This window comes from Botryllus schlosseri, chromosome 9, assembly GCF_051294905.1.
Source record: "Botryllus schlosseri isolate E-star chromosome 9, Bs_hap1, whole genome shotgun sequence".
Taxonomy (NCBI): Eukaryota; Metazoa; Chordata; class Ascidiacea; order Stolidobranchia; family Styelidae; genus Botryllus; species Botryllus schlosseri.
Window position 1 is genome coordinate 2,296,883 of NC_137244.1, and position 15,065 is coordinate 2,311,947.

General features: G+C 40.1%; 1 protein-coding gene and 1 long non-coding RNA gene across 4 annotated transcripts in view; one reads left to right on the forward strand and one right to left on the reverse strand.

Moving 5' to 3' along the window:
* Positions 1-15,065, forward strand: part of LOC145445864 (uncharacterized) — a 42,000-nt gene that overhangs the window by 5,647 nt on the left and 21,288 nt on the right. For 2 of the 3 annotated variants that reach the window (XM_080324021.1, XM_080324020.1), the window contains exons 2-4: positions 9,127-9,260; positions 12,207-12,286; positions 13,694-13,842. In XM_080324021.1, the coding sequence (XP_080180147.1) occupies positions 9,127-9,260; positions 12,207-12,286; positions 13,694-13,842 (363 nt within the window). Of the gene's footprint in view, positions 1-7,603; positions 7,830-9,126; positions 9,261-12,206; positions 12,287-13,693; positions 13,843-15,065 lie in introns of those variants that run through there. The other variant, XM_080324022.1, reaches the window with a different exon arrangement.
* LOC145445880 (uncharacterized) overlaps positions 1-15,065 on the reverse strand; it is a 139,939-nt gene that overhangs the window by 218 nt on the left and 124,656 nt on the right. The window contains exon 2 of the long non-coding RNA XR_013917132.1: positions 733-1,388. This is a non-coding gene — a long non-coding RNA (uncharacterized LOC145445880). The remainder of the gene's footprint in view (positions 1-732; positions 1,389-15,065) is intronic.

A 15,065-nucleotide genomic window follows, 5' to 3' on the forward strand; every position in this document is an offset into this window, starting at 1 on the left:
AAGTCGAGTCAAGTCAAGTCAAGTCACGAGTCAAGTCACAATTCAAGTCAAGTTGCCTTTTCGCAGTATGAGGCATGATTACGTCATTGCATTTTGCTAGCTGTCTGAAATACAGATTGAATGGTCATTGATTCTGAATTAAATATACACGCAAGATGACGCTGTATTGCTCACATATGCGTAGAACTGCTAAACTACGTAAGTAATTGCACAACCGCAGTTTATAGTTACCCACCAAAATAGAGAATAGAGAAACGAATTGATAAGATGCAATACATTACCCATTTACAAATTGATATGATACAATTCTAGCCTGCGTCAATGGTTGATGACTAAACTATATTCGAATTCAATTTCAATAAAGCAAAAGGTTTGGTTAAGGCATTTGCGGTCAATTTATATGTGAAAGAACAATGGAGGCTCAGTGAAACGCAAGATCATTGAATGATTAGTCGCTCTCACGGGTTACACCGGCGTTTCGCGAGCAATTTGATCATATGCAAGGTACTGTGATTTTTATCGACAACGATTACTTCATGACTTGAAATTGACTCGTGAATTTTGCTCCGACTCACGAGTCAATCCACATTTCAGATAGGCCGAGTCAAGTCAAGTCAAGTCATTTTAGCAAAGTGACTCGAGTCAAGTCAAGTCATACGAAAAAGGTGACTCGAGTCTGACTCGAGTCAAGTCATGAGTCGAGTCAAGTCATGACTCGAGTCATCCCAACACTGCAATATATAAGTGTCACATATATCTTTTCAGGTTATAAAGTGAATATTCCCTCTTAAATTGCCCCGAAAGCCTGAAACTATTCATCAAACTTCAGTATCACATCAATTGCAAACGTTTTCGCAGTGGAAGATTCACTATTTCGCCACATTTCCAATTCATGATGACAAAACCTGACCCTTAGACGATTCGTGACTGAAATTTGTGAGTTGGACTTGAATGCGACCTTTTTTTAGAATTACTCAGACTTGGGCTAACTCGATGGCAAAATGAAAATGACTCGAGTGGACTCGGAATAGCGTGAATTTGTTAGAACCATGGACGCAACAAACTAGTCGCGTACAAGGGGGATAGTAATAGATCAGAAGGTCGCAGCTTGGTATTTCGCTACCTAAGCAAGTAGTTTTGGCAACCATTTGCAATCTATTAGTTTCATCTTTGGTAGCTAAACCATATTATTAGGGCCACTCAAAGGTGCCGATAGTACCGAAGTGGTACGCTCCAATGATGTAACAACAATGGGCCGTTCGGCGTTCCGACATTTCAATCACTAGGACACATTCATCAATATATTTATATTATATTTATATTTTTTCTGCTCCTATTATTGAAGATATTTGGCCATGAGATTAATAGCCTACTTATCAGAAGTATACCTGATTCCTGGATTGGAATTACAATGCTCAGCCCAAATGTTTTGATATCAGATCAGTCTCTATTATCAATCTGTTAAATTCAAAATATTCATAGTAGCTGCTTAATTATAACCCGATAGCTTTTATGATGGCATCACACGTTTGTCCGTCCATATGGTGTCTATATCTTATAATTAATATATATTATGTTTAATCGTTGAGTTGAGTACGACAACAATTCTATTCAAATAGTTATAAATGTGATGATTCTTTTCGTGTCGGGCCTAAATTGATACAAGAGTAAATCACATTTTGACGATGTGTGTTTACTGTCAGTCTGCTGGATCGGCTCACTTTCAATAGGACAATTCATTCCCGCCAAATAAGGCAAACTTGGAAAAACATAGAATACCCCTATAAATGATGCGGCCCGCGGCGTCGTCAAAACTGGAAAACTGGCCCGCGAGCACATTTGAGTTTGAGACCTCTGGTCTACTTCGTCTCTTCAAATGTCAAATGCCGATCAAGATAGCGTAATGGTGAAGTGTACGGCTTCTTGATCGGTAGGTCGTGGGTCCGATCCCCGCCGGTTCGGACCAAAGACCTGATTAGTAACACTGGTATTCATGTGTTCCCTGCTTGGCGCTCATGAATCACTGGGATAGCGTGGACGGGTAGTGCAAGAATTATAAAGCCCTACAAGGCTATATCTGCAACGTCCTTATCCAGCGGCGTATGAACATCGGGCACCCACGGTACCCACATGCATAGATCGTAGGTACGTCTACCATGAGTTGGTGCATATGCAGTATGCACTATGCAGCAAAACATCAAGCACAAGACGAAACTACCTACTTTCCTTTCCCTTCAAATGTTACTGTCAGCACCATGGAATATTTAGTTTTGTAGAACAGTATATCGAAGTTGGCCCAATACAAATCGGTGGAAGCGCAGTTATTGATATTCAGAATTTTGGATTTTAAATATTAGCATTCACAGTGGTCAGTTTTTTCATTTAAAAGAATTTCCACTCGAACGTCGCTTCTACAGTATCGAATCAAGCCAAATTTGTCGTGCAGCGGCTTTCAGCCAACCTAACAACTTTATCCTATCGCCAGTAAAATTTGAAGAGCCAAACATATTTTTGAACAAACAAGCTTTTATCGCCGTTACTCTTCCTGGGAGGACATTTCGAGAAGTCGGATGTGGGATAAAAGTTTTGGTGTGTCGTGTGTCCTAGCCCGAAGATGGCCGGCTCCGAAATGCTTGTGGAATGCTTGTGTGCGCTATGCTTTTTACAGTAGACAGCGATGCATTCTTTTTATCAATTTCGCTGATCTCAATAATTGATTTGTGGAGTAGGAATAAGCTTAATTCGCTGACTGTGGTGGTACTGACTGACATGTAGTGTGTTTCGTTTAAGTGCTGTGTGATTGGGGATTAAGCTCACAGCAGAGAGTCGCTTTATATGGCTGAAAGCTGAATAATTCGAGCAAACATCGCCTTCGCGTCCGTTCTGTCCACCGCGTGACCGCGAGGATCCAGCCGGAGAATCGAGATCACACATCTAATCATTAGTTTAATCTCAATCGACGTGTACGAGCAACAAGTAGCATCGTTGCAAATCAAACGCAGTCTCCTTGAATGCTGCTCTACGCAAAATCACTCACGTTATCTCAAGCGGATCGAGCGATCGACAGACACAGATATCGACAATCGCAACTATGGAGGAGTCGACGAAGAAATCAACGCAAATACCGCCTGAGTCGGAGACAAAACGCGACCATCTGCATCCCGAAATGCAGTCGATCGACGAAAGCCGACAAGAAATCGATGAGAATTCGGAATCGACGTTGGCGGGGATTCCCGAATTGCAGAAGATAGAGATAAAATACGAATCGCTGCACGTTCATTTCGAAGACAAGCCTTGCCTGATCGAAATGCAAGAAAGAGACTCGACGACGCAAAAGCAAGAGTTTGAAACGTTACTAGAAATGCACGACACGTCCCGAAGCCACAACGAGAAGCTGAAGGTCCATGTCGACAAGGGCGTGTCCCCGCTGGAACAGCTCGATGACGAAAAATTGCAGTCTCTGAAGCAGTGGGTCGATCAACAAACCAAGATTCACGACCTCGAAGACGAAGTCAAGAATCTGAAAATGCGGGTTGACTCTATGGAGATATCAGTGAAACAGGCCGGGCATCATTCTAATGTGGTGGGGGCGGAGGACAAAAAGCTGCATCACGACAATGCCGCCCAGGACGAAAAGATAGCGGCCTTGATGTCGATGACACGGGACTTGGCCAAAGAGGTGGCCTCCGGAAGGGAGAAAATGGAACAGTTAACACTCAATTCACAGAAGCTGAGGCAGATGGGGCTGGTGATGACGAACTTGCTGACCGAGCTGATCAATAGCCTCGATTTGACCGGAGACGACCATGCAGTGGCGGAATAGATAGGCCTATTACTTCTTGGAGGTACTTGGTTTCGTGGAAGTAGGCTATAGAGAAGTCCATACTTGAATATTCTGATAAAGTGGAATTATTTGTTATTCTAACCGCCCCTGATGGACCTGCACCGTTGGTACTCAAAACCGTCTAGCTTTTGTGGCCAATGACCCATCATGGCGTATGTAATTATTGGGTTGTATATTGTGACAGTCGCTGCTGGCTAGGATGGAGTCGCTATGAAGAAATATCCATCAGTTAGTTTAAAGTTTAAACTCAGGTCTAGGACAATGTAGCGTTAGGATTACTGTCACGCTGTATCATTGATATATATTAGCCAGTTTGTTGGCTGTTTGATTGTTGTGAATATAAGGTATACCTTAATTCAAGGGTGGGCAAACTACGGCCCGCGGGCCGCATGCGGCCCTCAACACCGTACTGCGCGGCCCGCGAGAGTCTAAAGAAACTTATTAAAAATATTGATGAAATGCGTACTAAAAATCGAATTAATGCAGGGGCTTGATTAAACTATTTTAGTATATTTCACCATAATAATTCTAAGACAGTTGTTGTCAAACGGAAGGGTGCGCCCTCCTTGGGGGTCGTGAAAGCATCTGAACGGGGCGCGAAGCTGAGCTCAACTGATTTTATTTTTCGCGCTGCGCGCGATTTACAAGCAATTCTAGGGTAAATACTTATTATTTCTTTTGTGTTCAATTTCTGGCGCGACAGCCCGATCTCAAGGTCCACGCAGTTTGAAAGGTTTAAACTGCTAAACATCACAGAAATCCTAAACGAGATTGGCATAATTCGGATCACCAGTGTGATTTCAGATTGGCCACTCCAGTTTTAATTATTTTAGTGGTGTGCTTATAAAAACCATTCGCGCGTGTCTTACGTAGATTCGTTCTCTGTATGCGTATAATTAGGGTATTTATATATTTTATTTACATATAGTAGAAGCGTGTTTGAAGCTAACATGGTTTTGATGCTGTCAGCATTGTGTGTCCTGGAACTGTACCAAAAGTGGAATCGGTAAATCTATGAACAGATCGCTGCTCACAAATTTTAATTTCAATCATTTTATAAGAATCGGGACCTCCGACTTTCATCTCTATAGTTTTGATAAATTGGTTGTTGAGGTCGACCCGCAGCCCATGAAATCTCGCCACTGTTTCTCACGCTTGTACGATATCATCAAAGTAAAGTTTGGTTTGTTTTAAATAAGCATATATATTATCTCCATGTCATCACTATGTAATCAAATACCAATATTGCGTTTTGGTGTATAATCCCAATTTTATATAGTGCCGCCCGCGAATGGATTCAGATGTTGAATGCGGCCCGCGGGCTCAAAAGTTTGCCCACCCCTGCCTTAATTCGTTGCATGTTATTGCTGTAGACTGCACGAGTAATGTGTAATAATACTACCCACTATTGAACTTGTTTACATAGACTGTGCCAGTGATAATAATGTTTAATTAGATAAACGTAATTCCATTTTCGATATATATTTCATTTACTATTTCTAATCATCAGTCGGCATTGATGTGTCTTTGATGAATGTCACGTGAATTAAATGTTACAGCATTTTTAACGACTTATGATTATTACTCAGATCACTAGTCGGAGGTTGCAGCGTGGCGTAACAACGTCATGACAGACGAGAAAGAGAAAGTACAACGAGAAAGTAGGCTACAACAGATTGCGCGAACGTTAGTTTCACGATATCGTCCACTTTGAGATCCACTATTCTTCATTGGTATTTTACAATCGCACATGCATTAGTACACATATCCAGTTGACGCATGAATGAAGTCACTAGTCGGGGTGAGTTTGGGAGCGTCTGAGTCATAATCCTGATTTTCTATTTTCGAACGACGCAATAACAATCTGTTGGAAAACTCGTGTTGGAAAACTGCTGTACAGTGGCAAATTGCACAATGTAACGTGAGCGCAGATATATCTTTGCGGAAAGCTGTGTGATTGTTATGTCCTTTCTGCGAACCATCGCACGAAGAAGTGCATTGCAGCTGTCTTTGGTTTGGGCAGCGAAAGGGGAGAGGGCTGCCCGTGTCCACTCGCTAATATAACAACTAAATAATCACGGAGAAACGAATGGGTGTTTTATCAAAACACGTGTGAAAATCTATGGTGCAATTGCGTATTTAATGCATAGGAATATATACCGGCTATACCGGTATACTTTTAACGTTATAATCGAGCACGGTGCCCACTTCCAAATATAACAACTCACGGAGAAGGATTGGTTAGTTCTACTACATTTTTAGAATGTAGCCAGTCTTCGTTTGTTCAACACATGAGCGAAACAATGACGCGTAATTTCGTATTTCAGGTATGCCAATATACTCGTGAACAGTCTGAAGAAGTCGATATTTATGTTCACTTGAAACGCATGGGGGTTACTTTTCACAATTTGCGCGCTGGTTCTGGTAAAACTAACTCGATTTCTACAATAGACTATACGTAAAAAGTGTCGTCACCGCAGCAATGGCGAAACAGTGTACATGCCATACAAGCACATCGCGTAAATGGAAACCATATAAAACGACCCATTTAGTAAGGGTAAATATTTCTTCGCGTATCACGTGCTGTTAGTTGAATATTCTGTGAAGAATAATCATGTGCAATGGTACATATAACCGTAACTTCCGCACCCCAAACCTCCCGATTGGGAGGGGGGCAAGGTCGAAGGGGGGCCAGAATTATTTCAAGGATTACCATAAATTAGAGAGTATTTTTCCGGAAATTTACGCAACTTTACTTAAATAATTTTCGGGCATTGCGCGATTTAAGGTTGTCAAATATCTTGATTATTGAGTACCCTTCGCAAGACAAAATACGCATGATTTATAGAAATGGGCATTTTGGCGTCGGCCATGGCCATTGCCGTGCCATTACGCACCGATACAGAAGTGTCAGGCCGTGTAACATGCGACTCCGAGAACAGTGCCAGAACAATCGGTAGCGACAAAACCTTGGTCGAAAAGGACTGTCCTTATGCTGACCAAAAACGTCGATAGATATACAACATATATGTTTAATTGTCCATAGGCGCTAAATGGACGGCGGCGAATGTTACTGTCCTGAGTTTGGTTTATCTCCCTATGGGGGGAGAGATCAACGTTTTTTGAGCCTGACGAAGTGCTGTTTCGGTCGTTATGGTACCATATAGCATATTTTACCGATTTTGGTGTCTAATCCCTTTTATTTCGTGACTTTGATTTGGCAGGTTCAAACTTATCTGACCATAAACGAAATCAAAAACTAATGGCGCGGGCCGCACGCCATTCAAAATTGACACTTCTTAACGGGACAGCCAATCATTATTTTCGGGTCGCAGGTGCTTGGCAAGAGAATCTTTGAATTGATTATTTTGGTCTGCCATAAAATGCGCTTGCTTCTTATGAGTGGAATTATAAAAATGTGCTCTGATGGAGTGTACTTGGAGTGGCTTATTTCGACGTTCTAGTCCACTTCGAGTTAAATCCTTGTTGTTTGGATTCAAAACGTATATTATGCATGGCATATGAAATTAACTTATATGTAAATATCTTATTTCTTATAACTGTGAGTCTTTCTACATACTCTGCACAGATGCTTGACAGATAGATCATAAAACCTCTTTGGACATTCACCGGCTAATCCTGATTCAAAGACATTTTGTGATCAGCACTAAGTCCGGTATCGGTCACAATCTAACATCAGTGTATGGATCTAGTACGACGCTACTATGAAATCTATAATCGCGATATAATTAGCGCAAATATAACTCATTAGGAGTTCATAAACTTCATTTCTCTCAGGCGATTTCGGCCCCCCTTCAGATGCGTTCAAGCACCGCAAGGGGGCGCGCCTCGCAGTTGAAGAAGAACCGCTGCAATAGCACTATACCCCCAGAACGTTGCGATCTCGGGCTGGGTTACTTGGGATACGAATACTTAGATAAGCTCGACCGATATCCGATTTTTTAGCCAATACTAAAAACAAACAGTGAGTTCTGGTCGCTACCGCACAACAGCTATCACTTAATAATATACATAATATTTGGTAAATTTATTGTGGAAAAAATTATACACGACAAGGACTATCTCATAGCCAATAATAAATGACACGCGCATCAACGTTGTTACGACGGTATGGCTTATCATGAAAAATGTCCCCACCCCTGCATCATACAAGTCGGTTTGACACACAGATTTGTCGGCAAAGCTCTGAAGGCCACGGTAAAGACTGCCGCTGTTCAAAATATATTGGAATCACTTTAACGTATCAGACTAAACAATGGCATAAAACTGACTTTAATGAGACGAACGCGTATTTCGCATTTTGTCGCGTGGCTTGTTACTTTTATTGTAGATCTCATTTGCACCGTGCGAATCGGGCTGCCGGCAAGGGTTTGTCGTCCCCTGTTATTTCGACGCCTGAACACATCAATTTCGAACGTTTTGGCCAACACGCTGGGGCTATTTAATTCCAAGGTTTTATCGCCGCCAATCATTTTAGGAGTGCAGTGAACGGAGTCGCAAGTTTCCCGAAACAGTATATGTGTTGGTGTCCCCTAGCTTAGAAACATCCAGTTCCAAAATTAATAATCGTCAAATTATATTTTCATCCGACCAAGACTCACGCACAGTGTACAATGCCAGTTCCTTATAGTTGCGACCGCACAGGCTGCACAGAGCGCACCCCTAGACTCAAGCATCCTAACGGCCGCATGCGATGTTACCGTGCCGTTTTCTCACAATTACTAATACGTTTGGAGTCATTGCTGTATATTAAGCATGTTTTGTATTTTGTCGATGTATTTTTTGGGTATCTACATTAAAATGAAATCAGGTCCAATCAAATCAGGCAAAGCCCTGAGAAAATTTTAAAGTTGAATAAAATCCGCCTCTAATGACCCTACTTTTATTCATTTACGAAATAATTTTGATCACATTCGAGCTTATTCCATTTTAAAACATTTCTATTGGACTTTTGGGCACAAACATGATTATAACATGTCGTGTGTGTCCATTCATATGGCGTGCCATGAAAAATCATCTCGGGTGCCACAATTGGCACGCGTGCCAGGGGTTGCTGACCGCTACCTAAAAGTATGGCAAGTCCGTGTATCATGACTGACTCAATAATGGGAGCTCGTATCGGTATCGTCACGAAAAGTCGTATAAAAACTTTTTCAAATCGCGAAAGTAATGATTCGAAACAAAATAATGAAATGCGTAATGCGTAATCTGGTAATTTCAAAATTCTCCGTTCAAGGTATTGTACAAACTATTGTTGACAGAGACTTCTGCCATCCATATGCACCAGATTGATGAAGGACCTCGTTCCATTGGCGCTAACGTAACATTTGTAGCTAATTTCACGCTTGCCTGCGAGGATATGAGAATTACCTTAACAAAGTGGCAGCCTTTCAAGGTCGGTAATCATTGTAACGTCGAATCTTACTGTATGAGATAGCACGCCCAGTGTCCGAAGGAGTATCGACCAATGCAAAATGTTGCTGGGGGAATTATTGATTCTGTCACCATCAGTGGTTCCCATCCATTTCACTAAATGTACAGTGGAAAAATAATATTGTTGGACACGAGTAGATGACTTGAAGAATCAGCCATTCGAACATTTAAAATGAAGAAGCAGCAATGCTTTCTGTTTATTAGCACTCATATGTTACAGGTGAAGGATGGATATTATCGCAGATCTATATTTACTATAGCATACATCTAAGTCCCGGTTCTTTCAGAAAGAAAACATAAAAAATAAAATATTTACTTTTGAGTCGTAGATTTGTCGTATTTACAATTTAGGCTAATTTGAATATTGGTAGGTTCACTGGTCAGTAAATTTGTTTTGAAATTTTACTGGTTTCAATGGTAAGAGGGCAGAGAACGATACCATTTGAAAATTTTATATATTACACGTTTCGAATTACAATTTCGAAAAAAAGTTTGCACTAAAAATTTTTATGATTGATTCAGGCTAATTTAAGGTTGCTGAATCCGAATCTGTGCTCAGAATTTCTCCGTCACGTCAGATTTTTTCTGTATCAATTTTTCTCATTTTCATAAATTAATCAAATTTCGCCTCTCGTGAGTGACATCACGGTAAGCATACAACAGCAAAAGATCAAATGTTGTTATTGAAATCATCTATAATGAAACCTGGGTTGTTCGAGTACAGAACGAGTGATGTTTCGGTGAACTTGAATCCAGTAATTCTCTATCTTCATTCAATCAGAACATTTTTCCGACCCATACAATTACAATGGTCTACAAATTTGAAAAGACATTTACCCCAAACATTCTAATGATTGAACTAGGCTAATTTAAGGTTGCTGAATCCAATTCTGTCGTCAGAATTTCTCAATCACGTCATATTTTTTCGGTATGCATTGTTCTCATTTTCATAAATTAATCAAATTTTGGCATTCGTTAGTGAAATTACGGTCAGCGTACAACAGCAACAGATCAAATATTGTTATTTATATCATCAAAAATGATGAAACCTCTGTTGCTGTAGAACAGAATAACTGAGTTTTCGGTGAACTTGAATCCAGTGGTTCTCAATCTTTTTTTATCAGGACCTCTGTTCGACCCATAAATTTACATATGATGATGATGAAACTATTTTTAGTCGGTAGCAGTAATCATCTTTATATACCACTCTTCGTTTAAAGATTGTGATTAGTAGCTCCGCACCTAATTTAGTTTCATGCGTTATCTATCTTTATACACCCGCCCTACAGCCTTAATCGGCCAATGCATTTTGTGACAGCACACTGCTCTTTCGCGAAATGTAAAAGTTTGCAAACAATAAACATTGTATTGCTGGTATACTATGTAGAAGAGAATTGTTCACTTTGGTAAATGACCAGAATATGTGGCCCTTTAAGCTTGTTTTGAAACATTAAAAGAAACAGGATGTCTGCTTTTCCAAAGCAAAGCGTGCTTATCATGATAACTTGAAATAATTGATCATCATTAACTCCACATGTACTTATCCTGCTAATTCTCCTTCCCAGTTTCCATATATTGTCACATTTTATCGGAATCAAAGAAAGCTGTTTCCGAACTGCTTTTCGTTTGGTTTATTGTCATGATATAAATGGCTTCTTTTGCATTGTCTATTATGGACAACAAGATGAATGGCGACTGCTTACTAAAAGCTCAACATGAAACCTGAAGAGCGTGTTGCTTCATAATAGAAATAAATATCCATCGGTCGTAGGACAGTCGATCCCTTTCGACATAGGTCATTCTGTGGCCTACACCAAATACCACTTGTTCTATGCTCGAACAGAGCCAGAGATTAGCATCGGTTAATTTCGAGACTTTTTGTTAGTGTTTTGCATGATTAAACGCCAGTTCTAAATACAAAAGGCTTCACATTTGTGGTGGATTCTCATTTGCTGTGATATTTTGCTTTGAACTAGAGTCGGTCGAAGTGACCTGCGTTACTACTCAAGTAGAACAAATACCGCCTTACATTTCTACTCAATTACAAGTAGAAGTAATCATTTCTAAGGCATGTCAAAACTACTTCAAGTGGATAACGAAATGAATGGTCTGAGAATTACTAAAAGTCAGTAAATATATAAGTATATTTGGCCGCCGGAGGGTGGTCGCATAGTTTGAACATATAGTCGGAGGTGTCTACATACGAAATCGCAAGATGTATCGCCGCATATAACGCAAAATGAGTATAATGACACCACCCATGGGTAGAATCTTCGACAATCTATAGTACTCAGTTACCGTGATTCAGAGGCTATTTTAGCGTTTCTTATGACAAGTTAACTCATGGTAATGGTGTAATATTACCCCTTAACTACTTTCGACTATACAAAAACCAAATTACAAAAGTAATTAGTTCATCCAGAATACTGTTCAGGTAGATCTTAAAGTAGTTGTAAAACATTACCACTTCAGTAAGTAATGCAAGTTGCCAAAATGTACTTGAGTACCTCGAAAAAGTAGAAATATTCAACATATTTAATGTCTCAAAAAGGTGACGTGATGGAGCAAAAATAACGCCAGATTCGTATTCAGCGCCTCCAAACTAGGTATAGTTGACCCAAAGAAGTCCTGGCGCAAAAATTGTGTTGACCAGTGTTATCATTGTATGCAACAACTGTATTGCAATCTGGATATTTTGGCTCGGAACCACTGCCTAACATAACAGAAACGTTCGAAGCGAACCACAGACTCGAGGACAGCATGAAATGCCTTCAACGTAACAGTTATCATTCGACCACTATCATTACATCTATCGTTACATCTCTCAATCCCTTACATCTATATGCACCATTTGATCGAGAAAGTAACTCATTGCCATGCACTCTCCTGACATAGGTAATTTTCTCAGCGTGAATCTATCAGCTATCAAGGCTGTGAAAAGGAATCGGCGGTGTCTGAAATTCAGAGTTTTCCGCACTTCAATGTCAGGTAAGTCTTTTAATATAATTCTGGCGCGCCTTTTATGGCTTGAAATCAATAAACCGAAAGATACTGAATTTGAATAGTCACAATAAATATTTTCGATTCAAATCAATATATAGGCATCGTTTAGTCTTTGTGACATGGACTTATACATTAGATATATGGAATTAGCCTACCACCGATAACTAAATTTCACCGATACGAACCTGTACCTGTACATAGATATTCACACTCAGCTATTACCTATACTTTAAAAATCGTCCCGACGATATTACAGATTTAACTCCATTATCTAATATTTTGGGTCAGTGAGAATATCTTTCAAGTCCAATTGTATCCGGTTAGCTTGTGCAGCGTCAAATACATTTGTCTTTGGTTTCGATATTTCACACAGAGAAACACAAGTGTTCCACCGATTCTTCTAAATTGCTCTCCTGACATACTGGAGTACCAGCACAACCTATGTTATGTTTATTATGTTTCAGTACACAATAGTCATTTCGTAACTGATTTTCGGCTGACACTCGTCAGGGGTAATCGTCAGCAACTAGTAGAGAATTCGAAAGAACAGCGGATATCAACAATCGTTACGGGACTTCAATTTCTAGTTGGCCGGACTATTTTCAGCATCCAGAAAAAGGGTGTTTCGCCTGCAAGCAAAACGAATTGCTACGTTTGAGTTTGATGATGTTCTGCGTTTCAATAGTAGTTGCAAGCAAAAACAAAGTCAAATGTTACAAAAGCAGACATAATAACAACCACAAATCAAATTTATTTTTCAGAATCATCCCATGAATACTTTGCGGTTATCTCATCTTTGGCCAGAGGATGATCATTTTTAACAAGATCGATAAAGTATTTTCACGAGATACCATTGAAATTATATACAACCGTCAATGCACTCGAAACTGATCAAACCACTTGATATGTTAAACTCAAACTTTCGTCAGAAAAAATTGCAACAGATGCTCGCACGTAAAATGGCTCAGATGTTACAGATAACGCAGAACAATGTTTGCAATAATAATAATAATATGTTGAAAAAAACTTTTTAAAACCATCAATTCAACATGTTTCATGGCAACAGTCATTTTCTGGAAATAAGTACAACGCCTCGCTCAAACGTCCCTTTTGAAATATAAACCACTAACTTGAAATGCGAAAAAACGGCATATTTGGGCATTTTGAACGTTCACCATTCACTTTTCTTGAAGAAAGAGGACAAATCCTCCTATATGAGAGGACGTACGATATGCCTTTCTTTGGCATTGTAACTTTTACTTGTAATTGACTACAAATTTACGTATTACTTCTAGTTCTACTCAAGTTGCAACGCTGGTTATTCTGATCATGTCTCATCACTTTCAAGTCACATCTATTATAGTGACTGAGGCATGTTATGTAACATTGCAGCATCGAGGATCTTGGTAATGATACCAGATTGGTGACATGCTTTTTCGAATACTTGTCGATAGAATATATCGGCGGATTCAATTTGATGATAGTGGTGAACACTTCTGACCATTCTATCGAAGTGGCATTTGGGCAGGTAACTGTTACGGGTGAGTATGTTGGTGAAATGTTTTACTGGAAATTCGTGGTTTTCCAAAGATCTCCCTTTCGATCACACCCACAAACCATCAAGATATACCATGCGACATCATGTCTCCCCACTCCGTATAGGACACCATCAAAATCAACACGGATTAAGAGCGACTTTTTGCGTAAAATATGATGGTCTAGTTCAGTGGTTCCCAACCTTTTTGTCTTAATTCCCCACTTCAGATTTATTCCGAGCCTTCATTCCCCACCAGGACCGTAAACGCGCGAAGCGCGAAAAAATTATATAATTCATGTTTGAATCGGTTAACATGATCGGGGTTTGTATATATTTTGCTATCGATTTTTTATCCCCTCTCTGCCCACGTAATCAGATTTACCGGTAGAGCTGAGTGAGGTGTGTTGGAAAAGGTAGGCCATCTAAATATGAATTGAACATATTCGCGCAGACCCGTTGATATATTGAATTCGTTAAATGATGCTATTTCGTCACCTCCTATATCTGCTGTCCAAAGATATGAAAATCGCCAAAACTATAAGGTAAGCACGATTTCAAGTTGGTATTGCTTTGCTGGCAAATAATTTTTCCCTGCGGGATGGCATTTGTCCTGTTGGGTTCAGATCGCCATGACAGGAACATTCAGCGCCAACCATTTAGCCGCCAATTGACAATTAAACATATATGTATATTGCATATATATGGAAGTTTTCGGTTACCCCAAGGGCATTCCTTCTCGGCCAAGGTCTTCTCGCTGCTGATCGAAGTGGCGCACTTCTTGGAGTCGCATGTTACATGGCCTATAACAGTGGTCGGGAACCTATGGCTCGCGAGCCATATATGGCTCTTTTGGGCATAAAGTATGGCTCTTTGCGAAAATTCAAATTTTATGCATAATTTATCAATATCGCGGCAACTTATTAATAAATCTCCAGCACGACCAATATAATTATTCTTGTGGCAGTATGAACATGTCTTTGAGAGGTTAATACAGTGGCGTATTCAGGGTTAGGGGCTCGGACCCCCTTTTCAAACTCCTCAAATCTAAGTTGCTGTCTCGCCTGCGACCAATATCACTCCCGAATTTCGATGAATCCGCCACGAAATCTCGGATTGCACGATGCGTTGATTGTTCAATGAGAATATAGCAGACAAGGCGACGCCTGTATGACAATTCAGTTTTCAAAAACACATTGTCTTCCTGATCTACGGGGTGAAATGAACTCT